Source organism: Patella vulgata, chromosome 4 (genome assembly GCF_932274485.2).
Source record: "Patella vulgata chromosome 4, xgPatVulg1.2, whole genome shotgun sequence".
Taxonomy (NCBI): domain Eukaryota; kingdom Metazoa; phylum Mollusca; class Gastropoda; family Patellidae; genus Patella; species Patella vulgata.
The window spans coordinates 18143668-18171620 of record NC_065882.2 but is presented as its reverse complement, the minus strand read 5'-3'; the positions used below and the strand labels follow the sequence as shown (position 1 = coordinate 18171620).

Below are 27953 nucleotides of genomic sequence, written 5' to 3'. Positions count from 1 at the left end.
AATGGTGGTTAATTAAAGATATGATTTAGGGTGTGCGCTAAGTATGACAGTCACCAATAATAGTAAAATGTGAAAAAAATGTTACAATAAAATTTGAATGGTTGAGCAAGATTTAGTTACATACATACTTGGGTCATATTTATTACACAACTTCATAAATTGCAATTATAGTTGATTTTGAAAATGTCATCGACAACTAAATAAGTCAAGTGTTTTTATGAAATGCAAAGAGAAATATTATGAACTTTACTTGCTTATCCAGATTGCACATCAGATATAAATCTAATTTATTGTGCAATAACTAAGTGATTCAGGAATTACATAGTAATTACTAATTAACTTGAATTTGAGACAGTATTGAGGAAACTGAAAGCATTGAGAAACCCAAAAGTTGAGAATGGGATAATACCGTCCTCACAAGTTTCCAATGCTGTAGCTTGCTCGACCAGTCCTTCCCTCCCCAGCTAGAACAGCTGAATGACTAAAAAATTGATACATATTCCTTTTACTTATAGAAATTGCCAGAATATAAAGAAACAGAAGAAATAGATGATGGTGTTGTATTTAAAGGTAGTTGTGATCCTTCCTTGTTTCTACAAGATGCTGAGAAGATGGTGAAGGAACTTGATCCATATGATAATGATGAAGATGAAGATGATGATGAAGAGATGATTGAAAATATTATACAACCTGAAATCAGTGAATATTGTAATATATCAGATGGGTAATATAAATATTAATCTATTAATGCAATATTAAACTTGAGTATTAGTTTTAAAGGATAACTCACATTATTGCCCCGGTTTTATGGATCTAGGATAAGCCTGATTACCTCCCTTTGCCCACGACCATTTTCTATTGCACCAACCGTGCTACTATTGTTCACATGAACAATCTTGAGTAATTTAGCCAGTAATTTTCTCCAGATTATTTAGCTAACCAGCTTGCGGCACCTTTCGCATATATAAGTACAGTGTCACCTAATTATCACCCATTCATCTTGTTGTTAATAGTGTCTGCTACTAAAGAAATGAAATGAAATGAAACAGGGTTTAACGTCCTACTGTTCTGTTCCGACTGGGCTAATGAAGACGGACATACTTCATGCAGTGTCCTACGAGGGAAATTTTGCCCTTGGTTTTCATTCCATCGAATGAACATTCTTGGGCAACACCGGGATCGAACATGTGACCTCCAGGTTAGCGTTCCAACATCTTACTCACTGAGGCACTGTGACCCTGCTACTAAAGGGAAAAGCTGTTTACTTTAGAAACAATAATATTGAATGATATTGACTTGAAATGGTGTGGCATTAATTAAACATTTATTAGTTTATTATTTCGCTTGGCTGTCCATCGTGTAACTTTAGTTCACCATTTTACTATCAATGATGGACTTAGATAAATTACATTGACAAAAGTATAAATTCTACAGTCATCCATGAGATTTCAAACAGCTTTAATCAACCCTTTTATGCATCCACATTTATCCTAAAAAAAGATTCAGCTTTTGTTGACTGAAGGTTTCCATCATATCAAAAAGTGATTCTTGTACGCCCACATTTTAATGCTGTTTATGTTTTTTTGTAGAAAATTAGTTTTAGACAAAGACCAAGATTTACTGTATACAACATTACTAACTAAAGTTGATGTTAACAGTGGTTCACATGGTATCTATAACTTCTATCAAATGCAGGTATTTATAACTTCTATCAAATGCAGGTATTTATAACTTCTATCAAATGCAGGTATTTATAACTTCTATCAAATGCAGGTATCTATAACTTCTATCAAATGCAGGTATCTATAACTTCTATCAAATGCAGTTATTTATAACTTCTATCAAATGCAGGTATTTATAACTTCTAGCAAATGAAGGTACTAATAACTTCTAGCAAATGCAGGTATTTATAACTTCTAGCAAATGAAGGTATTTATGACTTGTATCAAATACAGGTATTTATAACTTCTATGAAGATGTTTAAATAAGTATGAGGGCTGTCTGAAAATTTAGAAGCCTATCTGGGAAAGACCTGTACAAAGTCAATGGTTTCCATTCATTTTTCTACAAATCCTTCGAGGTGCACACACTTTTGCCAAGATGTTGAAAGGCCTTGATGTCGGTCAGGAAGAAATTTTCTTTAGCCACCCTAAAAAATTTGTTCACAGCTGATATGATGTCATCATTAGTAGGAAAATGGTGACCGGGGAGTTCCTTTTTTCAATTTTGGAAACAGTTGGCTTCTGAATGGGCCAAATTAGCCAAAATATTATTATGATCTGCTTCAAAACTGCACAGATTGCTGTTGATGGCCTTCCAGGACAGGGCTCATCTTCAAAGCTCTCTCAGCCACTCTTAAATTCCACAGCTCACTTCTTTACTGTGGAAAAGGAAGGGGTATCGTCTCCTAAAGTGTTGGGTTAGTCCTTTCAGTTGGAGGTACTTGATGACTGTTCTATTGCCAGTTTTGTCCGTTTCTGGTGATTTCAGTGGGTAGGTTACAAGATGGTCTGATATGAAGACAATAATAACACTACAGTTGTAGTTCTTTTGTCTGTGATTTATTCAATGATTGTACTTGTTGGTGGCAAAAGTTTGATTCAATCCTTTTCAAGTTTAGAACTTTTCAGCCAGCCCTAACCCTCGTATTTTGGCAATTTGATTTGGATTTTTTTTTTTTTTTTTTAAAGTCTTTATTTAATAATCAATAAAACAACATAGTACATAGTTCACATTACATTTACAGTGTGTAACATCATATCTTAGAATCACATTAAAACTTCAAAACAATAATCATACAAAACATTGAGTAGAACAAACAGAAACACAAATAAACTAAAAGCAAAAAAACAAACAAAACACAAAAATAGCTAGAGGTATGAAAGGAATACTGGAAAATTTATGCAAACAGATTGTTAGGGTTGTTTTTATATATTTAATTTTGAAATATTTTGGCAGTTAGAGCTGGAGATTTTATGCAAACAGATTGTTATAGGTTTTTTTTATATATTTAATTTTGTAAAATTTTACAGCTATTATATCAGCCTGGTAAAGATTTGTATATATTATTTACTCGCTGGGGGAGAATTGGTGATAGAGGTCAACAACAAACAACACCATTTCAAACTGAAGCTGATGGAATTAAAAACTTTTGTTCCATATTTAAATCAAAAACTGGTAATGCATGGACAAATATCAAAAGGTACATGAAATTTAGCTCCTTTAAAGCAAACTTTAGTCAACAAGGCAAAAAATAACTGAATTGGGGAATGAACTGTTTTCTTTATAGATAACAAATTTAGACAATTTACATCTAGGTTACATGGGGGCTGAATCGTCAACGCGTGCACGTTTGATCATACAGTCTGTCATTGAGTCAAGAGGTGTGGTTTCGAACCCCTGCTTGTACATGACAAGGAGTAGTGTCACCTTTCAAACCTAGTGGGTTTTCTCCAGGTTCTCCGGTTTCCTCCTACTGCTAGAGAACCCTGCGCTCAAGCAAATTATTGAAATAAAATTGAATCATGTCCCTAAATGACCAAGTTTGTGTTGAGTGGACATTAAACACCATTTCTCTCTCTCTTAGCCTCTATTGACTATTCTAAGACAATAAATATGGTTGAATAAAAAGTAGTGTGAATTTAAGATGTTCCCATCAGTTTCAATTATTTTCAACAAAATTTTGTCAAATTGGAGCTCAAAATTTGAATTTTAGTCTAGAATATTGGGCCTTTTAGATCTGTGACCTTACTCTTCCATTTAATTTTTACAGTTTTGAAGAACGGCCAAACAAATATCATTTAGTTGATGCAAGTTGGAACAAAAAACCAGAGAAAAAAACAGCTGTGGACATTAAACTTGATTACACTGTTGCATGTCAACTACCATCAAATATACAGTCATTTGTTAAACAAATAGTAAGTCTTCATTTGGACTTTGGGAGCCATGATGGCTAAGTGGGTAAGACGCTGGCTCGCTAGCCTGGAGGTCACATGTTCGATCCCTGCATTGGTCGAGAAAGTTCATTGGGATTTTCAAACGTGGTTCCCCTTGTCAGTGGTGCAGGATGGAGGGCTTGACATGGACAGCGGTCTAGTGATTCGGATGGGACAAAAAAAAAAATGATGTCCCGTGTACACATTGGGTTGCTCGTAAAAGATCCCTTGGCAGTTGGAATTTGATATAAGAGTAGGCCATAGTGCCACTGCCCAGGAAAAATTTCCATCATAGCACACTGTATGTCGTATGCCCGTCTTCATTTGGCCAGTCAGAGCAGAACAATAGGACATTAAACCCCATTTCATTTCCATTTGGACTTTAAGAATATGCAAAGCCTAGAGACTCTGTAAAAACATATTCCTATTTGTGAAAGCTGCTGATAATATTCCATTTTTCACAGCTTAATCTACATTACAGTGTATTGGATTAAATAGAGGCACATCAAAATTTTTACCAAACACTTATATGTGGCACTGGATTGTTTATATCATCTGTATAGGATGTTACAAAATCTTCAGTTAATCATATCTTTGTAAATACTAAACAGAATTGAACTATTTTTTCACTCATATAAATTTTCCAGATTCAACTATCACAACATTGTAGTTTCAAAGAACGCAATGTAAAATCCCTCAAACGATGATCATTAAGTAATACAGGCAGAAATAACTTTTAAAGATCTCACATGTCCTGTAGTGTTTGAACTGCCAGTCTAACCAGAAAGTTTTTGGTCAGCTTCTGGTGTTGGCAGAAAAAGTTACTTAAGATTTTGCATCATTGTTTCCCCTTTTCAGTGATGCAGGATTAAACACCTGGTAGGGGACAGTGTCTAGTCGTTTGGTTGGGACAAAAACCTGAAGTCCTGTGTGCACATTGGCGTGCACGTAAAAAGTCCCTTGATAGTAGGCTTCAGCCCACTGTCTTGCATAAGCCCATCTTCATAGGTCAGTCGGAAAGGAAAGTAGGACATTAAACACCTTTTTAATTTCATTTCAAATACCTTGAAATATTAATATGATATTTATTTATTTTTGTACAGGTTGAGAGTAAAGCGAGAAAAATAGGTCCATATTCTACATCAAGACCTATTGATAGAGATATGTTTGCTTTTGGAAAAATTAACGAAGCTGTTCTTAAAACTGCCTTAGAAATACTACACAAGATAGGGTATGTACTGAGCCGGGAAGGGGGAGTGTGTTGGGTATGGGCAATAATCCCCATCCACTTTTACAAATGGATTTATAATATGTTAGATAATAATAAGATAATAATAATATATCTCTACTTTATGTACGATATCATGATTCTTAAACTTTTACTCATTATTGGACTCTTCTGAACAATTTAGAAGTACTTGTAAAAAATCAAATCAAATGGGTTTAGTGTCCTACTGTTCTGCACCGAACTGGGCTAATAAAGAAGGGCATACGCCATACAGTGTGCTATGACGGGAGTTTTGCGTGGACAGCAGCACTGCAGCCTATTCTTATACCAAATTCTAGCGTGCACACCAATGTGTACATGGGACCACATATTTTCATCCCAATTCAAATGACTTTATGTTGTCCCTTGTAAGGCCCTCTGTCCTACACTGTTGACACAGGAGAACCACTCTGGAAAATCCTGATGAACAAATGCAGGATCTCCAGGGCGACCTTTCGTACTATAGTCGAACCATCTGCATGCGAATGGCATTTAGTTCAACCAGTGGTCTTGACCAGCTGTACCATGCGATAAAGCACGGTCGGTATAGTTCAAAGATGGCTGACAAAACTGACATTTGAGAAGATTTTCTGAAAAATATAATAAAATTGCTGATTGCCGTTGCGTTATTTACACCTTGGTCGGTATTATAGGGCCCATGTTAACACCTGAAAGTTAGTGAATCGACATTGTAGTAAGATGTTAAATTTGATTTTTTTTCGTCTTTTTTTTGATGAATTTGACAGATTAGGATCTTATTCGAATATATATAGGCACACGACAAAAAAACTGTACGTGTGAAATGATCTTGGTTGGGTGACATAAATCCAATGAAAAATATTCTGATATTGACTAATCCTATTTGTAACCTATTTTAAGCTTGCTTTCACATCACAGTATGGAAAATTAATCAGTTTTTTAAAATACATGCGTAAATAGGAGAAAATATAGCAGGCGGAACAACTGACATGGTCGCCACCATATTGAATAGTCAATGGCTAGGGCCATTTGGGTTTGGGTGCTGGTTCAGACTGTAGTCGCGACTATAGTCTACATCCGAAGGTCGCCCTGGCTACTGAGTCATCATACATACAAGATTACAGTATGTGAAATTTAAAGGCATATGGAATTGAAGTCATATTTGACTGTCTAACTGTAACTACAGTTGACCAAATTTTAAGTTCCACTACAGTGTTATCTATTTTTAGGGGGCCATGGTGGCTCAGTGAGTAAGGTGCTAGCACATTGACCACATGGTCCTGGTGTTTGCTTAGAAAGTTACTTATGATTTTAAAGCATGGGTTCTCATTGTCAGCGTCAGTGTTGCAGGTTGAAGGGCATGGCAAGAAACAGGGTCTAGTTATTTGGATGAGACAAAAATCTGTCTCTACCAAAAGGGGAAAAATCAATAATTTAGGTGAATGTTTATTTTCAGCCAAGTACTAAAACAAGAAGAAGATTACAGATGTGATAATACAGAACTTGATCACACAAAACTAAAAATATTCTATAACGAGTTGTCAGAACTAAACAGTGAATATTTCCGAAAAACACCACGTACTCAATTTGCCTTTGATAAGATGTCACCTATCACATGTATATCAGATTTTAACAGAGAACTTTCGATGATTAGAAATCTACTCAATATGGAAAGAGCTGCCAAAATCTTACTAGGAGCCATGTATAATCATAAAGGTAATAATACAAGCTCCTTCATTAGACTTCAAATTATCTTGTTTTTAATTTACCACCCTTTACTAGGGGAGACGGGGGAGGAGGCGGTGTCTAAATGGTATGTCTTCAAATTGACATATTGGGTATATAAAAATTAATGAAGATTGATGTGGTATAAATATTAATTAACTACCTCAATTCTTTCCTGTACCTGTTTGCTTATAAAAAAAAGGTAAACATTCTTATCTTTCACATCCACTATTTTATGATTAGTATCACTTCATAGTTCATATGTTGCCAATACTGTTCATTAAAGGCACTTTTTATTTCAAAAGTTGATAATATGTACTATACTTAGGCTGCCCGACAGAGCAAGACTTGAGATTTAATTAAAGTTGACCCTACTTTGAAAGATGTTCACAGCCAAATGAAAACCTTTAAAGTGATTAAATAACAGCTAATGCATGTGAAAGGATTGAATATATAAATATAGTGCTATGAGTATGACTATCAATAGTTTTGTAAAAAGAAATTAGCATGCGGTGCCATACAATATTATATATACACCGTATAGTGTTATATAATTAAGCACATAAAAAGAATGAATGAAGTCAATAGATACCAAAATGTTATTTGATTATATATGGTCTTTAATTACGTACTTAACCTTTATTCTGGCATGTTCGGGCTTTAATAATATGATGTATATATACTTTATTCTGGCATGTTGGGGCTTTAATAATATTATGAATATATACTTTATTCTGACATGTTGGGGCTTTAATAATATTATGAATATATACCTTATTCTGGCTTTAATAATATGATGAATATATATTTTATTCTGGCATGTTCAGGCTTTAGAAAATATGTCGAATATATATTTTATTCTGGCTTCTTGGGGGCTTTTTTTTAATATGATGAATATATACTTTATTCTGGCAAGTAGGGGCTTTAATAATATGATGAATATATACTTTATTCTCACATGTTGTGGCTTTAATAATATGATGTATATTTTCATTATTTTAGATGTAAATCCTATGGATTATGTATACAAGACACTTGGATGTAAGATGAGATTATTGGATGAAGATAATTATATGTCACAGTATATACTGTGTTGTATGAGTAAGTATTTTAAACACTACAGGAGAACTGCACAACAAGACATTAACATAACAAATGATACAAGAACATAGCACAATTAGATACATATTTCCAGAGTGTTAGTGTAGTGTAGTGAAGTTTTATTGAAGTGTATATGTATTAGACTGGTGTGGTTTCGATTCCCTGGTTGTACATGAAAGGAGTAGGGTCGCCTGTCCAACCTCGTGGGTTTTCTCTGGGTTCTCCAGTTTCATCCCACTGCTAAAGACCCCTACACGCAAGCAAATTATTGAAATAAAATTGAACCATGTTAGTCCCGAAATGACCTAGATTGTGTCAAGTGGACGTTAAACCCCATTTCTTGCTCTCCCTATTATGTATTAGTGTAGTGTTACTCTGTATTTGTGCAAACAACAATCTGTTTATTTGATAAACAAGATGTTCAGTGTAGTCTTTTATTTCTCTTCCTTGTCCACCGATTATGCTTCAAGACAGATAATTAATCCTTTTCACAAAAATCTACCTTAAGATGGCATCTGGTTTGTAAACTTCATTCATTAACACGAGGGCAATTTGTGGATTCCTCCATTCCACAGAAATAAATATTTTTCAGTTAACAGTCAAAAATTGCAGGCTGTAGGACGGACATATCTTCTCTGAAATAGTTATCTAATTGCATTGTGTTGTTTTTCTATGTTCATTCTGAAGATTACTCCTTTTCAATTGAATAACATATATTTTTAAAGTAATTTGAATGTATTTTATAAATTAGAATGCACAGTTTTACTGTTAGGCCATACAAGAACATATTATGGTCCTCAGATAATCTTTTTTTTTATTTTTTTGTTTTATTTTGTCAAGGGATCACTACTGGGCACTACAGGTATCTTATCATGATGTTTATAGAAATGTATGATTATCCAGTTTCATTTAAGATTGGCTGTAACATTTATCAGGGTTGCGTACTTAATAACTGAGCCTACAGTAGGCACTACACATCCAGTTTCATGAAACACATTTATAGAGTTGCTTGCTGAAACCAAGAGAAAATATTTACAGAAAGTAATTAATGAGAATTTTTCTATTTTTCTTTTTTGGAATAAAAAAAAAACAGGTCATGCGACTCTTTTTAAATAACATGGGAGTGTCTGAGAATCAGATTAATTTTTTGTATGGCCTTATTGACTATAGATGAAAATGAGCGTTATTTTTTATAGGTTCAGATGATAAAAGTCAGAGTGCTAAAGTACAAGGTATATATGAAATTAGTCGAGATGGTGAAGAAGAGAGATTAAAGAGTAAAAATAAGGATAATAGAATGTTATTGTGGCATGGTACAAATGAAGCTAATTTTATTGGTATTTTACATCGTGGTCTGTTATATAATCCCACTGATAACCATACTGTACATGGACAATTATATGGAGAGGTATTATATATTTTCTTTCAACACCAAACAATTGCCTGTGAAAGGGGGAACAACTCTGATGAAACCTAACATTTCTGCAATTTCTATAAAACCTGGACCACTACTGAAAAAATTCTTCTCGATATTTCCATCCGTACGCGATAAAAAGTATTCTTACCATAACGCATATTGGTTTAGAAATTATTAAATTCGCTCTATTTAAATTTCCCATTTCTTTCTGTTGATTTCATTCTACCATTTTTTTTTCTCTTAGAATGTTAGCCAACACTTATACTATAGCTCTTTTTGATCCATGAACATTGAGGTCAAAATATTTTAACCATCTAGATTACTATCTAAAGAACACTTGTCAGTCCAGTAGATATGTTACATTTAAATATACATTAAATTTTAAGCGTTTTTCAGCTGAATATGTTAAAAGAAATGAAAATGACAACAGTAAAAATTAACATAATATTTAAGGTTATAGTGTATCGATTTAAGGTTATAGTGCATCTTTTTAATGTTATAGGGTATCAATAGAATGTTAAGAGTATCTATTTGATGTTACAGGGCATCTATTTAATGTTATAAATATAGAATGTTAAGAGTATCTATTTGATGTTATAGGGCATCTATTTTATGTTATAGTGCATCTATTTAATGTGTATATTTGATATTATAGGGTATCTATTTAATGTTATAGTGCATCTAATTAATGTTATAGTGCATCTATTTAATGTTATAGTGCATCTATTTAATGTTATAGGGTATATATTTAATGTTTTTTATAAGATATCTATTTAATGTTACAGGGTATATATTTTGCTGATGAGTTCCATAAATCACGTAGATATTCTTCATCTAGTTCTGATGTTAAATTAATTCTATTGGCAGAGGTATGTATACACAGTTTATTTTTAATGTATACTCATGTTATTCAAATATTTTCTAAGTTATAAATTGTAAATTGTTCATCACAAAGCGTACAATGTATGTAAGACGGAAATAAAATTTCACATACCTGTAGTCAATCAAATAAGCAACACATGCAATATGTCAGGCTCAGACTTTAGATAATTAACATCAGTCAAGTTTTTTTTAGCTAATTCGAGCTATTTGTGAATAATTACATGAGGAATAGATTTGATTTGGAATAAGTATGAATATCATGCAACTTTAATGTTTTTAAGTGCTATTATGTCAGTGATTCTCAACCAGTGTGGTGCGAAATTTTGAACGCCACACTTAAGAAAATGTGCAAGACCATGTGATTCACTGAGTATTCACTGGTGTCTACTGATAAGTTCATAGCTGTGTTTTTCTTTATTTAGTTTGAGTCATTCTATGTGTCTATGACTATAGTCTCTGTCTACGGTTGTATTCTGTCTGACTTACCATGTTTTTATTTTCCAAAATTCAAATATTTTTCATATATATTTAGCCAGGTGTGCCGCTATTTTTTCATGTATTCCAATACCGTTGGTAAAAAATGGTTGAGAACCATCTCCCTATGTCGTGGCATTAAATACAGCTGTAGGCCTAATATCTGGCAATATCCTATTGAAACGAATGCAAAAGGAATAGACTAAGGTGTGCAATACAGATAGAAAATATTAAATCCAATCTGGCTGTTGTTTTGAAGTAAAAGCAGTATAGTTTTGTTTGTGATTCTGTCTCTAATATAATAGGTTGCTCTGGGAAAACAACTCAAGTTAAAAGATATGAATGAATTAAAGGGAGCTAATAAAAGGTATGATAGTTTATTTGTGCCAGGTAAAAACCATCCAGATCCACGGGGAAAGATCATTCTACCCACAGGTATTTATTATTTACAATAACTTTAATGATGTCAATGTGATTTCAATGCATGTAAACACCATATTTTTGAGCCTCACTTCAATAGTTAGATCTTTGTTAAATATTTATAAAAATTTTATGACAGTTCTTCTTTTGTTGCATAACTGACATTAAATATGCTAAAATACAATAATAGCTGCAACGGTTGTTAACTTCCTTTGTCTTAAGATTTTTTGGGGAGCCACAGTGACTCAATGACTAAGATGTTAGTTCACTAACCTGGATGTCCCATGTTCGATCCCTGAGTTGGCCGAGATAGTTCGTCAGGATTTTTCGGCAATCTTTCCCCCTGTCAGTGGTGCAAGACAAAAGGCCTGACATGGACAGTAGTCTAGTCGTTCGGACTGGACAAAAAACTGAGGTCCTGTGTACACATTGGCGTACACATTAAAGCTTCTTTGGATTTTGGAATTCGATATAAGAGTAGACCGTAGCGCTGCTGTCCAGGCAAAATTTCCTTCGTAGCACACTGTATGGCGTATTTTTGTCTTCACTAGCCTAGTCGGAGCAAAACAGTAGGATGTTAAACCCCATTTCATTTCATTCTCATTGTGACCAAACCCCGGTGGAAGCAGACCTTAAACATGCATTATGCAAGAACTAAATCTGTCTATTGCAGGTCTATCTTTAGGCCTGAAATGTTATCTAAATTATTAATTCGACATTAATTAACTCATCCAGACCATAATCAACTCTTGATGCCATCACTAGCCTGCGATATTTACTGGAGTTGAATACATTTTTTGATGGATGATTTAACATCAAATTGGATGATCAAGACTTTGTTTTTTATCATACCTACTTTAGTAATGATGATCGAGGCTAGGCCTAAAATTCAATCGCTAATATCTTGGTTCACAGTGTAGCAATTTTCAACATAATCTCTTTACATTATCTTTTTTTAAAGTATTATAGTGAGAACTGTCAGCTTTTTATCTAATCTCCCATGTGATGTATCTGTTATTACAGGTGTGACTATGTGTGTTGGAGATGATATTTATGATTCTGTGGATGAAGAAGATGGAGAGTCTTTATATGCACAATATAACGAATACATTGTCTTTAATGAAGATCAGATTTGTTTGAGATATGTGATTGCTTATAACTAATTAGTCGTATTTATAATAGAATTAGGTTAATTGATTACTAGTTGTTTTAGTTTTAGGCTTGTTATGAATTGAAATATTTATTCACTTGTTTATGTTTGCTGTGTTTTCCAAGTGTCATTTTAGGAATAAAATTATTTTATTATTGGGTGAATGTCCCTTTTAATAGCTTTGACTGTGAATAGGGTTTGGGTCTAAAGATAAATAATACATTAACATCACTTCTGTTTAATAATGAGAAATTATCAGGATCCCAGGTGACTGAGTAGTGTGATCACATGATAACATAGTCCACGTCTTTGCTTTGTTTTCCTTTTTTATTTTCACAATTTACAGGTATTAGTATACTTGAGCTTTTAAAATCATTTATATTTTTATTGATTTATGCTGAATCATTTCTCCTCCTAATTAGAATTATCTTATCTGGAAAATTTGAGTTTTCCATGCTGTAACAAACATTTTTAAATACATATCATCTTGTGATTACCATATTCACAACTGTATACTTGAGCATTTAAAATCATTTTCATTTTTATTGACATACGCTGAATCGTTATTGCTCCTAATTAGAATTATCGTATGTTGAAAATTTGAGTTTTCCATGCTATAACAAACATTTTTAAACACAGATCATCTTGTGATTACCATAATCACAACTGTGCAGAATATGAATTTCTAATGTAGTATGTGTAACAAGTGCATAAAATTTTACCAGTATTTACAATGGGTCAACTTGTATTTACCATAATCGCGAACTGTACAGAATGTGAATATTCTAAGCTTTTAAGTGTAATATTGTGTATCAAACTTTACCAGTATTTACCACTGGTCAACTTGTGTTTACCATAACCATAAATGGTATACATGTATATTGAGCCTAAGTAACTAGCAGTTTGTTTCATATGTAATACCATATTATTCCCTAACCATCTTTTATGATTTATATTCACAAGTTTACTCAATCATGTTATATATTTTATACTATTGAACATTTGTTATTTAAATATTATATAAAACATGACCATATTCTACATCTTATTGTTATAGACTATCATGCTCTGATTGGTATGAAACATTTGTTATTTAAATAATATATAAACCATGATCATAATATGCACATCTTATTGTTATAGACTGTCATGCTCTGATTGATATGAAACATTTATTATTTCAATATTATATAAGACATGACCATATATTGCACACCAGTACATCTTATTGTTATAGGCTGCCGAACTCGGTTTGATAGAATACATTTATTAAAGCCCCAACATGCCAGAATAAAGGTTGAATATAGAGATTAAGACCATAGACACAATCCAAGTATATCGGACCTAAAATAATTATTCAAACCAATCAATTTTTACTTAAACTATGGCCATTTATAATTTACATTGGTTTCTGTTGATTTCAGACTTTATATCTCTTTAGACAAATAAAGAAATTGTGCCATCTTATTCTGCTATCCCATTTGTCATAAAAGTGTTTTTACACTTAATTATATGTGCTTAATTACAAACCATATTCAATGGCACATTAAGCGCACAATTTTTACAATCGGCCTTTATTTAATCTGGCTTGTTGTGTTTTTAATGTTGATCATACTGATCATACTGAATTTATTATTTAAAATTGATAAAAAGTATTTCTTACTTCAGGGACATTCAGATATTCATGGACAATGTAATATTGTATGCATTTTTTGTCATTAATCAGTGCTCATACCATTTTAAACCTAAGGTAATTTATAATGTAATGTTTTTAATTATTACAAATATTTATATATTTATAGTACTAGTGCTGTGATTTAAAGTTATATTCCTTTGATGTCTTACATCCTAATTATATAACCTCAGTTGCAGACTATAGCCAAACGGCTTGCAAAGGGAAGTCTTTTCTATTACGAATCTAAAAATATTACAATTAAGAGAAATATGTGACTTGCAGACAAGGTAGTACTCATACTAAACTTAGGCTGCCTGTCTACAGTTAGTCTGTTGAGAACAGACACTAAGCTAGTTGACCGACATTTTAAGTCCTTAATCGACGAGTTTAGTTGAAAACTCTAAGTATACTTGCAGACAAGATAGTACTCATACTAAACTTAGTCTGTCTGTCTACAGTTAGTCTGTTGAGAACAGACACTAAGCTAGTTGACCGACATTTTAAGTCCTTAATCGACAAATTTAGTGGAAAACACTAAGTATACTTTGAAAATTTTGTTATGTGTTTAATCTGCTTCCAGTTGGAAAAGATTATTTAGTATTTGTGTGTATGACATATGTGAAACGGAGTAGAGCCGCATTACAAAACTGTATACTAATTTTGGGATGTGGTGACCAACTGACCATTTTGAGCAGAGATCTATTCTCGAAGTATGAGGTAGATGGATTCCCCTTGTCGGTGTTGAAGGACAGTGGGACTGGCAAGCACCTAATTGTTCAGATGGGAAGACAGTCAGAGGTACAACGTTATAAAAGAACTGTTGACAGTTAAAATACAATTAAGAATAGGCATGATGTATGCCCATCTTCATTGGCCCATGGGCCAGTTGACATAGATAAGTGGGATATTTAACTCCATTTCATAAAATTCTATTTTAAGAAATGCTGTAGTTTCTATTAAGATGTGAAGTTTTAAGATGAAAATAGTTGACCTAATTAAGTTTGAAGGAATATATCTTTAATCACTATATTTATTTATTGATGGTTATTATTATTATTATTAGGAGCTATCTTGTGATTATTAATGGGTATTAATATATTTATACTGTAATGCAATTTTTCTAAATCAAATCAATTCCTGTTTTTTATACATAAATAGGACATTTCTGTTTGTTTTTGTTCATCTAATAGTTCATCTGTAATAAAAATTTAATTTCAAGGATTTTTTTTTTGTGTTTGTTTTACTACCATTTTGATATGCCCTTATTTTAATGTTATCATATCTTGTCTTTAGTTTTCACATGGCGCCTTGATGGCTCAGTAAGACGTTGTCTTGCTAACCTGGACGTCCTATGTTCGATCCCAGTATTGGCCGAGAAAGTTCATTGTGATTTTCCAGCGAGGATCCCCCTTGTCAATGCTGCAGGACAGAGGGCCTGGCAAGTGACAATGCATAATCATTCAGATGGGACAAAAAACATAGGTGTGAACGTAAAAGATCCCTTGGCAGTTGGAATTCGATATAAGACTAGGTTGTAGCACACTGTATGGTATATGCCCATCTTCCTTAGCCCGGTCAGAGCAGAACAGTAGGACGTTAAACCCTATTTCATTTCATATTTCTGGTAAACAAGTTTCCATGAACAAATTGTAAAATTTGCATGATTTCGTGATAATATGAGGATGACCCCAATTGAAAATCAGTACATTTTTCAATTATTTATGTTCCCAGTTATTGCCCTGGCTTTGAAAACCTTTTAAAGACAAAAAGTTATAAATGAAACATAGTAAAATTATTAGTTATTTTCGTTTATTTTCTATATCATATATACCAACACATATATGATATTGAAAATAAGCAAAAATTGTAATTGTAAATGAGAGAAAAAGAAATGGGATTTAATGTCCACTCAACACAAACTAGGTCATTTCAGGGCTAACGTATGGTTCAATTTTACTTCAATAATTCTCTGGAACGTAGGGGTTTTTAAGCAGTGAGAGGACCCAGAAAAAAACCCTGAGGTTGAACAAGCGACCCTGCCCCCTGCCCCTTGTCACCCCCTCCACCCCCAAGAGTTGTAAATGTATTGAAGGGTTGTGCAATATCATACTTATCTGCTTCCAGAGTTGGAGCCACAGTGGCTCAGTGAATAAGGAGTTGGATCACTAACCAGGAGGTCTCACATTTGATCGTGAGGTTCACCGAGGTCTCGGGATTTTTCAGTGTCGTTTTCCCTTGCATAAAAGCAAGACATTAAACCCCTTTCCATTTTTTATCCAGAATTATTGCCCTTGCATAGAAAATTGATGTCAACATGTTATAGATCAAAGTTATCACTAAATTCTTTCGAATTTGCATGATTATTCGTGAACCGTAGTGAAAATCAAACTTTATTAATAGAGTTACTGGCCTTGCTTCAAAAATCTAGTGAATATGTTAAAATTAATCCTTTTCTAAACAACCTTGTTTTAATTATGTTCTTATAAGGATAATCCAGAAAATTTATTCATTTGTGCTGATTAGTCGAATTTCAATTTATATTTGATAATGTGACTTTTTTGGCAAGGGGAGGGGTCTAATAGTGAATGACTTGTACCTCGCAAGTGAGGGAATGTGCATGTGTTGTCGCTACAGGCAATTCTTTACTAGTCACGATCAGCACTTTGTTTGCCATGGAATATAATGGTATAAGGTTCATGGTTTGACAAATCTCCAATGCAGAATTGAACCATTATCTGGATTGATATTTATTTTGGAGGTTCAACTCTCACTCAAGGCAGGATAAAGGGGGCTATAGCCAGGGGCCCCAATATGAAATGTGCGCACAAATTTTAAGATTTTATTTATTATGTTGTACATGTATATGCTTTTGTCAAATAAATCTATCTACCATACTGTCATAGTCAGAAATACAAATTGCATCTGTGTCAGTGTGACAGACAATGACTAGAATATGTCCCGTATTCACGGTTGGTTGATGCAAGGGCATCAATGACATTTTTCAGCTAGGGGGCTCCATGCAAGCTTAATCTGGCTCTGTAGTTTGCAGTTGATTCAAAATCCCTCAAATGGCATCAGAGAAAGAGAAATGGGGTTTAACATCCACTCAACACAAACAAGGTCATTTCGGGACTAACATATGGTTCAATTTAATTTCAATAATTCACTTGCGCATAGGGGTCATGGTAAGAATCCGGAGGAAACAGTGAAATCCCATGAGGTTGGACAGATGATCCTACTCCTTGTCTTGTTCAAGCCGGGGAAGTAAGTCTCCACTTGACTAAATGACAGACCTTGTGATGTAACACAACCTAACCCCCAAAGACACAGTATAATTAAGTTACAATATATATTGTCTCAACTCCCTTATATCAAAATAAATAAATTTTAAAACAAAATTTAAAAATTGTTCTTTTATTTCAAACATGGGAAAATTGTATGACAAAAAAACAAACAAGATCCAAAAGAATCATTTAGGCATATGTACAAAATTATAAATTATATTTTTACAAGTTTCATAAATAATATGAAATTGTTGAACCATAATACTGGTCAGTATATTATAAACCATGACCTTTAACATCAAAGTCCCTGATATTGGTTTAAAAGGTCTGACTAATGTCCGAAGACTAACAACATTTTTCACAGAAAGTCAAATGTATTTACACTTTATTAACTTCTCCTAAAAATATCACTTTACATTGCTTGAGCTTCTATGGAAATGTTTGCTGTATTTGTATTATATTGATGGGGTGAATTCTTGAAGTATTTTCATAACTTAATTAATTAGTTTAGAAGCATTTTCTGTGGACAATGGATGGACCGGATTCATCATATTCTTGTTTGGAGATCCACATCTGTTGGAAGGTTGAGAGTGAGGCTAAGATGGAACCACCGATCCATACGGAGTATTTACGTTCTGGGGGAGCAATGACTTTAATTTTCATGGTAGCTGGAGCCAGAGATGTGATTTCTTTCTGCATTCTATCGGCAATACCAGGATACATGGTGGTGCCACCAGACAAGACGGTGTTGGCGTACAAATCCTTTCGGATATCGACATCACATTTCATGATGGAGTTGTATGTGGTTTCATGGATACCAGCAGATTCCATACCCAAGAAAGATGGTTGGAAGAGAGCTTCTGGGCATCGGAATCGTTCGTTACCAATGGTGATGACTTGACCGTCAGGTAATTCGTAGCTTTTCTCAAGAGATGATGAGTTGGCAGCTGTTCCCATTTCTTGTTCGAAGTCGAGGGCAACGTAACATAATTTTTCCTTGATGTCTCGGACAATTTCTCGCTCAGCTGTGGTGGTGAATGAGTAACCTCTCTCGGTAAGGATTTTCATGAGGTAATCGGTCAAATCTCGGCCAGCGAGATCCAATCTCATGATGGCGTGTGGTAAAGCGTAACCTTCATAGATGGGTACAGTGTGGGAAACACCATCACCGGAATCTAGTACAATACCAGTGGTACGACCAGAGGCGTATAAAGACAATACGGCTTGAATAGCAACATACATAGCTGGTGAGTTGAAGGTTTCAAACATAATTTGGGTCATCTTTTCTCTGTTGGCTTTAGGATTGAGTGGAGCTTCTGTGAGGAGGACGGGATGTTCTTCTGGGGCAACTCGGAGTTCATTGTAGAAGGTATGATGCCAGATTTTTTCCATATCATCCCAGTTGGTGACGATACCGTGTTCAATGGGGTATTTCAAAGTGAGGATACCTCTCTTAGATTGAGCTTCATCTCCAACATAGCTGTCTTTTTGTCCCATACCAACCATGACACCCTGAAATACAAATTCATAATTCATAAATAACCGGAATAAAAATGTCTCATCTCATATAACAAGTAATAAAAGTTTGAGAAATGGCTTAAAGACATCTAGCCAAACAATAAATAAATCTATTACTTAATGGGAAATATATGATGATTGGTATATTCAACCCTTGGGGGATCTTTAGACTTATAACCATAAACAAAAGGAAGGGTGTGTGTGTAGAGTGTGGACTCCAATACACTTACTATATAAATCAGTGTTCGAACAACGTGTTGGGGATCGGGATGGGGATGGGTGGGGGGGGGGCGTCCAAAAATTTGTTTTTATAGGCATGCCCAGTGACTAAGTACCATGTCACATAATAATCAATTCCATGCGCCTCTCTCCGAAATCCATACGCAGTTTATTGAGTTTGTTATTTTTATATGGTACATGTACAAACAATTAAGACAATCCATTCTGCTAATTACTGATATTTAATATAGGTGAGCATCGGCCAGCTATCATCATCCTGCCACTAATTTGTGTATTGTAATAAATATTGTCTTATGAACCAAGTCACTATTCATCACAATCTGTCGTTTCAATTGACAAATGTTACTTAATTCTTCCATGATGAGTCAATTAACAAACAAAGATAACAACAGTTCATCCGTGTCATGTTACTAACTCTTGTTATCATTACCCTACTTTCGATTACATCACATGATTCATCACGTGAGAGCTATGACCATTTATGGATTTGATGGGTGTGTTTTCATGCCGAGATTATCAGGTCCCAAATATCTCCGTAATATATACATGCGTGTCAATCGCCGAGTAATCGAAACTATAGAAATAATTCATTGGCTTGGTGTTACGCCCCCAGAGAAACGCCCCAAACATATACTTAACCAAGTTTAAATAGTTTATAAAAGTTTATAAAGTACTCTGTTATTAATCATGGAAAACAATCAGATGAATTAAGAAACAACTTTTACGAGTAATTAAAGGATACTTCTCATTAAAACATGCCTTTATATTTGTAAGTAAATTTATAACATGCCGGGTGTGAAACATAAGAAGAAAACGGGGAACTGAAATAAATTGTTCCCATAGAAAAATGATAGAACTAGTTTCTGAGGAAATAAAGACCCTTCTTATTCTTAAATCTTTTGATAATTAACTATTTCATTTGCGCTATACTCAGAAAATAAAACTTAAATGAGGAAAATATGCCCCTATTTAATAGTCATAATTTGCAGAAATAAAACGTTTTAAAACACATGGAACTTACCTGATGCCTTGGTCGGCCGACAATGGAAGGGAAAACGGCTCTGGGGGCGTCATCCCCGGCAAAACCGGCTTTACACATACCGGAGCCATTATCAATAACGAGGGCTGCTACTTCGTCTTCCATGATGTCTAACTAAACTAAACTACTTTAAATGATCAACCTCCTTCCTTGTCAAGCAAGTTTGTAACACTGACGGTTATCTGTGATTGACGTCAATTTATATAGGCTTCGATCTCATTTCCTAGAAAATGACCTGTTCGTTGTGCCATATAAGGAGCGATCCCATATATGGTGAAAGGTTATGTGGCAAATGTATAACCGGCATGTCTTGAGGCGAGCTAGCGGATTGAGAGCGGGTTTATGTTCTTATCAGGAGCGGACATTACGCATCATTTTTCTTTCACGGTGTACTCGATTTTCTAGTATTTATTTTGGTAAATTAACAACACTGCAAATAATTCGAGGAGTTTGTTGTCTCAGCCCAAACGGTTTATAGATTTTATTTCGCATTCAATGTTTAAAGTTCTAGTCGATCACTTTTACACGTACCATTAACGATCGGATACAAGTCTGTTGTAACCCCAGGCCGAGTTTGATAATTATCAAAATTACTATATTATTTGACGTCAATACAAATACTTGTAATGACATGAGCGTAGATATATTCTAACTTTAAATTGGGTCAGACGATGGTTTTGAAAAAAAATAAAAACGGGTAAACTGGATATGAACTTGAGGAAAACTCAGTTAACGGCAGACATTAAGATCAAATGAAAATGTTATGAACAAATTTAAGTAAACCTACATGCGTGATTCGGTAGATCAACATTTTTTATTTACGTGATATACAAAATATTTAATTAACAATTTATAGACAGGCCTATTTGATCAAACCCCATAGTGATCAAATTTATGTAGATTTTGACGCCCGTTATTTCTACCATCAAATCGGATATAGTCTTAGAAAATTTAAATGTGTGTCAGACATCTTGATACCTTTTACTGTGCCACCTGTTGCCCACTCCCTCCCCATCCGAGCGAGCCGTTGATTTGCTAACCTAGAGGTTCCATGTTCGATCCCGTGTTTATCGATACAGTTTTTCGGGATTTTCATGTACGTGTTGTTCCCCCTCGTCATTTTTGCAGACTAGGTGACATGTCAAGGAACATTGGCGTGAACGGCAAGGAACCCTTAACAGTTGAAATTCGATTCATAAGATTAGGCCGTGCGCCGCTGTCCGGGCACAATTTTCCTCATAGCCTGCACGTCTTCATTATCCCCGCCCTTTAGCTACGCTATTGAGTATAGATGGGAATTAAATGATGATGTCGCCTCTTTAATTTGTATCTAAAAATTACATTTTATCATCAGTAAAACTTGGTATATCTGTCTGGTACAGCTATTTTCGATATTACATTATCTTAATTACTCTGCCGTCATCGTTAAAATAAATTGTTTAATAAACAAAAAAATAATTATCGCTAATCTTTGTTTTACTTTTCTATAACAATTTCCTTATTATTTTTATGATATTGATAGTGCTAATGGTAAATTATCACAGCATGGTCTGGGGTTTTTTTAATGTCCGCATGTCGATGACGTCATTATGTAATCGACACTTCCTTGTATATTACTTCTCGTGATTGTTATATATTATGTAATAATGATTATCTATTACTAAACATGATATATTACCCGGTTTGCTTTCAATAGTCAATCTTTAAATTGGCTTCAAGGGGGGAAAGAAATGAAATAGGGTTCAGTGTCCTACTTTTCTGCTCCGACCGGGCTCCAAGAATATGCACAACAACGCTATAATATAGACGTATGCAGTGGGAGGGGGTGGGTCAGTCAGTGGCCCTCCCGGATGCGTTCCTAATAAAAGAAACGTTTTTTTCGCGCAAATTAACTCCGTCTAGCTACAACGGCCATTTTTTGATGAATGATCAGTGTTATTTCCTGTAAAAATGCGATAATCGCGCGGGTAATTTATATACATGTAGATAAATCATGTCAAATTTGTAAAAATAAAAACTCTCACATCTAATTATGATCGATGTGTTTAACAAAAATATTCGCAATACCACTAAAACAATGCATATTTGCTGTGTGTGCAGTGTTAAAGGTACATTAGTTAAGAGTTTAATAAAGAGTTGGCCATTCTTGCTATAATAATTCAAAAATAGATGATAAAACAAGAAAATATTGAAAATTTCATTCAAATTACTTCCTTCTCAGCCAAGTTATCATTGTTTGTAGTTTGGCGTTTAACATTCTACTGATCTGCTTCGACTGGGCTAATGAAGACGGGAATACGCTATACAGTGCGCTATGGGTGAAATTTTCTCAGGACAGCGGTGGCCTATTCTTGTACTGAATTCCAACCGCCAAGGGAGTTTTACGTGCACGCCAATGTATACACTGGACTTCAGATTTTCGTCCTACCCGAACGACTATACGTTGTCCCTTGCCCCGAATGTTTGAATAAAAGTGTAACACTGTTATATGCATGCCAATCTAGAAAGTATCTGTTGAATATGATTTTAAATTTTTGTAAAACTTCCGAATATATCATTTGCAGCCATCATAACCGAACAAGTCGATTGACCAGTTCCTACCAAATTAGTTACCAAATCTCCCTTTAGTGGGGCGGTTAAGCAAAAAATCGTGCACTTTGGGTTAAAAGCATGAAACTTGGCACATAGATGGCATCAACCCTACTGATTATTTTGGGATGTGGATCCACCTCAGCAGCTCCCCCTGGTGGTCGTTACGGACATCTTTTCCAAAATGGCCGCCTATTCATTGATATACATATAACAAGGGGTGTCACAATAAGACATTTTTTTACAAATCATTTCAGGCCAGCAATTTCCAGATGCAAAATTGCTAGCTGAACACGATTTTTGAAAAAAGATTTATCTATGACGTCATTTTCGTTTGGGGTTTGCCTGATTTCAAAAATGGCCGCCAAAATTTGAAGAAAAATGATTTTCCAGATAGGATGGGTGATTATCACGCAATGTATGCCTTGTAATATATCAAATATAAGGTTTTTGTTGTAATTGAACTGAAAAATAATCTCTAAAACTAGTTTCCCCAAATCCAAGATGGCGGAAATTCAAAATGGCGGCCAAAATATACCCAAAATGGCGGATTGATCAGATTAAAGTCATTTCACTGTTTGATTTGGTTTGTAATATATAATTTAAAGGGTTTACATTGTCACTGAACTTAAAATTAATCTAAATAAAAAAATAGTTTCCAAAATCCAAGATGGCGGAAATTCAGAATGGCAACCAACATTTATCTAAAATGGCAGATTTGTCAGATAAAGGTCATTTCACTCTTTGATATGGTTTGTAATATATAATATAAATAGTTTTCAAAGTCATTGAACTTAAAATCAAACTAAAATAAAAAAGAGTTTCCAAAATCTAAGATGGCGGAAATTCAAAATGGCTACCAGAATTTGCCAATAATGATCAAATTTTAGGATAATCGTGAATTTTCTGATAGATATGCCTTGCAATTTGTCCTCTATTAAGTTTTCAAAGTCAGTGAATTTGATAATTGTAGATGATTGTTTCAGAAAAAAAGGGGCAATCAGCAATCTTTCTATTGGATTGGTTTATAATAGCAAAGTGTAATAGTTTTTCTAGAGCAACTGAAATTGACTGGACTCAGGAATCTACCCGTCAGTCAATTAACCATGTGCAGCTAATTAGAATTTCAAAGAATTTAACCTTAAGACACAATAAATGCAGTTTAATTGTTTTATTCATTAAAACAAATGATGCTAATCATAATGTTAAGAATTGACACATTTTTTGGAGAAAATATCTGGTTATTCCGACCCTCCACCCCCACCCCATAACAATACAACGGGGCCAATTGAGGCATTTTAATTTCATCTCCTTTGTCTTTGCACCATTTTACCGAAGTGAGAATCATTTATGGTATTGCAGTTGTAAAGAATTTAAGTTCTCCTCTTCGTTCAGAAATGGTAATGTGATCCGTTTTTGCATCGGAAGAATCTGTGTCCAGTAACTTTTGTGTTAGAGTCTAGATGTGGTATCCACAGGTAATTTTCTTCAGTGACGTATTTCACAACAAGTTCTACATGTAAGAACAACACATTAGAAAAGAGAAAATCGTGGGGATGACTTTTGGGATACCTATACTAGTCGTAAATGCATTTCAAATTATTTTCGTGATGATTATTTTTAAACTTAGAACTTGGTGTGCAATACATTAGACACGAAAATGATCTGTGAATAGTGGATACCATATTTAGACTATACCATTAACGGTTTCCGGCCATAAGTATTCTGAACCAGTGAAAAGTGTAAAATGAATCATCAAAGTCCGGCTACTTTTGTCGTATAGTCTAAATATGGTATCCACAGATCATTTTCGTCTGTAATGTATCGCACACCAAGTTCTAAGTTTAAAAATAATCATCACAATTACCATTTCTGAATGAATAAGGGAACGTAAATTCTTAACTGCATTATATACCATTAATGATTCTCATCCTGGTAAAATGGTGCAAAGACAAAGGAGATGAAATTAAAAATGACTCAATTGGCCCCGTTGTATTGTTATGGGGTGGGGGTGGAGGGTCGGAATAACCAGATATTTTCTCCAAAGAATGTGTCAATTCTTAACATTATCGTTAGCATCAGATGTTTTAATGCATAAAACAATTAAACTACATTTACTGGTAAGTTCTGTACATGGTTAATTGACTGACAGGTAGATTCCTGAGTCCGGTCAATTTCAGTTGCCCTCAAAAAACTATTACACTTTGCTATTATAAACCAATCCAATAGAAAGATTGACGATTGTCTCTTTTTTCTGAAACAATCATCTACAATTATCGAATTCAGTGACTCTGAAAACTTAATAGAGGACATATTACAAGCCATATCAAACAGAAAATTGACGATTATCCTAAAATTTGATAATTATTGGAAAATTCTGGTAGCCATTTTGAATTTCCGCCATCTTAGATTTTGGAAACTCTTTTTTTTAGATTGATTTTAATTTCAATGACTTTGAAAACTCTTTATATTACATATTACAAACCATATCAAAGAGTGAAATGACTTTTATCTGACAAATCGGCCATTTTAGATAAATGTTGGTTGCCATTTTGAATTTCCGCCATCTTGGATTTTGGAAACTATTTTTTTATTTAGATTAATTTTAAGTTCAGTGACAATGTAAACCCTTTAAATTATATATTACAAACCAAATCAAACAGTGAAATGACTTTAATCTGATCAATCCGCCATTTTGGGTATATTTTGGCCGCCATTTTGAATTTCCGCCATCTTGGATTTGGGGAAACTAGTTTTAGAGATTATTTTTCAGTTCAATTACAACAAAAACCTTATATTTGATATATTACAAGGCATACATTGCGTGATAATCACCCATCCTATCTGGAAATTCATTTTTCTTCAAATTTTGGCGGCCATTTTAGAAATCAGGCAAATCCCAAACGAAAATGACGTCATAGATAAATCCTTTTTCAAAAATCGTGTTCAGCTAGCAATTTTGCATCTGGAAATTGCTGGCCTGAAATGATTTGTAAAAAAATGTCTTATTGTGACACCCCTTGTTATATGTATTTCAATGAATAGGCGGCCATTTTGGAAAAGATTGCCGTAACGACCACCAAGGGGAGGCTGCTGAGATGGATCCACATCCCAAAATAATCAGTAGGGTTGATGCCATCTATGTGCCAAGTTTCATGCTTTTAACCCAAAATGCACGATACTTCCTTAACCGCCCCACTACTTGGATCATGTATAATAGGCGATATAATAGAAAGCTTGTAAGCTATTTTAATACTAACATCTTTCTAACAGTAGTTGTTGCTTTGTATACGATATTAAAGTTTAATACCAAAATAATGTGTATACAATAAAGTCAATTTGTTTCCTTAACTAAACGTTAAATAACTTCCTGGCATGACGAGTATTTTTACAATAAACAATTAAGTGTTAATGGTATCTATGCCCTATTTTTACGCGTAGGTCTACACCATTTATTAACAGAAGACTAGTTGCCAAATCATCGAATTTCATCTTATTTGTATGACTTAAGACGGAAAAGTCTGTACTTTTAGTTTCAAGTGCCGTCTGTGTCCGAAGGTTAAAAGCTTTTCGCCAGGATGGTTCATGATGATTGTTAAATGAAAGAATATAAGATTTTATTTTCACTATGAATTATACAAGGGAGGATCCAGAGACCATGAATGGGGGTGGGGGAGCGCAATGTCAAAAAATGCCACTTCCAATGATCTGATACAAGAATGGACTTTTTGCAGTCAGAAATCCCGATAGAGGGGGCGTGTGCTTGGTGCTCTCCCCCCCCCCCCACACTAGACCCGCTCTTCTTAATAGGGAACCAAGGTGTCGCAGACCATTATACAAAACAGGAGATATCCGCCGTGCCCTACAATATACTTCCATATAGTCCGGTCTCTACGTCGTCTTAGAGTTAGGCCAAACAAGGAAACAGATTTTCTCTTGGAATATTTTTTACGATTCTCTGCTGCTGCGGCATATACATTTCCGATTAACGTCCACTCAACACACATTCCTGATTAACTAGTTATTAAATCTTCGAATTGTCTGAGAAGAAATATTATAAGACTACATCCTGATTTGTTCAGTTTATCAGAAAGGATGCAACGAATTCTTCGACAAGTACATTTTATGTATACTATGTTTCGTTTCCTTATTAAATTTTGTTAAATATCACAAACGTTGTATATATATCTGCTTTAGCCCCACCCCGCCCAATTTGTATATTACATTACTCTTATAATTATGTTTAGCTTCATATAACATCAATATCGCCTTCATCACGTGGGTGTGTACATTACATACTTTAATATGAACTTTAGTCCAGATTCAGACTGAAATTAATACAACGCGTCTTGTCATTATCAGTTTTGATAACAAGTTACTTTAAAAGTTAGATAAATATTCACGGTACAAGGTTCCATTAAACGTCGACTTTAGTGTAAACCTGTCCATATAAGGACATGTTATATGTGAATACGCGAGTGTAGATTTATACAATATCTATATATAAGTAAGCTAATATAGGGGTTTATTAAAGAGGTACTTTATTGATTGATCGATAATTGATTGATTTTCTTTTTGACTTCATGAGTTTTTGAATTGGCTGTGATTTGAATTCGACCGTGTGCAAATTCTGCTTATCTACTGTTGGGTAGATTGGTCTCCAGTTTTTAGAACATGAGGTGATCCGATTTTATCTTTCTTGGTCGACTTTTTGTCATTCGGCAAGTTTTTGTTGCTTCTGGTTTGTTTTGGGGTTTGTATTTGAGAAGGTTGGGTGGGTAGGTAGGTTGGTTGGGTGGGTTGGGGGGGGGGGGTATTATAATATAATCCTAATGATATACCTTGGTGTTGTATACAGTTTAATAGCTATAGATACAGTTCACGAGTCGTACTATTTGGGGTTTTAGTGAGTTTTTTGTGGATTTTATTTTAATAATTAAGCGAACGCTCATGCGAAATGCCTTGCTCTATGTAGGTCAGTCAGTGGATTTTCGGTTTTAAATACATGTATAATGATATTCGTCAAAATTGATGATATAGCCACTTTAAATATAAGTATGTTAGATATAATAACATCAACATGCCGGATTAATTAGTGTAGGTAAACAATACATGAAACAGTTATATATACACCTGACCATCTAAAATAGAATCTAGACCTAAACTGTATCCTTTAGCTTCATACCGACCAAAATAGCTCACGCTTTATATAATACACTGCCCTGCACTTATGGGTTCATCTGGCTATCCAAGAATCA

General features: G+C 34.2%; 2 protein-coding genes across 2 annotated transcripts; one reads left to right on the top strand and one right to left on the bottom strand.

Moving 5' to 3' along the window:
- The first annotated feature begins 1836 nt into the window (after positions 1 to 1836).
- On the top strand, positions 1837 to 15247 carry LOC126817436 (poly [ADP-ribose] polymerase 1). The gene is made up of 10 exons (XM_050544411.1): positions 1837 to 1851; positions 3033 to 3202; positions 3773 to 3917; positions 5039 to 5166; positions 6638 to 6897; positions 7909 to 8007; positions 9204 to 9415; positions 10210 to 10293; positions 11086 to 11215; positions 12224 to 15247. The coding sequence occupies exons 1-10, from the start codon at positions 1846 to 1848 to the stop codon at positions 12361 to 12363; spliced, it is 1374 nt and encodes a 457-aa protein (XP_050400368.1). The 5' UTR covers positions 1837 to 1845; the 3' UTR covers positions 12364 to 15247.
- A 2176-nt stretch (positions 15248 to 17423) lies between these two features.
- Positions 17424 to 20298, bottom strand: LOC126817423 (actin, cytoplasmic 1). Its single transcript, XM_050544388.2, has 2 exons — positions 20089 to 20298; positions 17424 to 18821 (listed from the first exon to the last, which is right to left on the bottom strand). Exons 1-2 carry the CDS (start codon positions 20209 to 20211, stop codon positions 17817 to 17819), a joined length of 1128 nt encoding a protein of 375 aa, XP_050400345.1. The 5' UTR covers positions 20212 to 20298; the 3' UTR covers positions 17424 to 17816.
- Positions 20299 to 27953: the final 7655 nt, after the last annotated feature.

Coding starts and splice junctions, on each gene's coding strand:
- LOC126817436 (XM_050544411.1), top strand. Junction 10,294..11,085: donor AATTAATTCTATTGGCAGAG/GTATGTATACAC, acceptor CTAATATAATAG/GTTGCTCTGGGAAAACAACT. Junction 11,216..12,223: donor AAAGATCATTCTACCCACAG/GTATTTATTATT, acceptor CTGTTATTACAG/GTGTGACTATGTGTGTTGGA.
- LOC126817423 (XM_050544388.2), bottom strand. CDS start 20,211: ATGGAAGACGAAGTAGCAGCCCTCGTTATTGATAATGGCTCCGGTATG. Junction 18,822..20,088: donor TCGGCCGACCAAGGCATCAG/GTAAGTTCCATG, acceptor TTTGTATTTCAG/GGTGTCATGGTTGGTATGGG.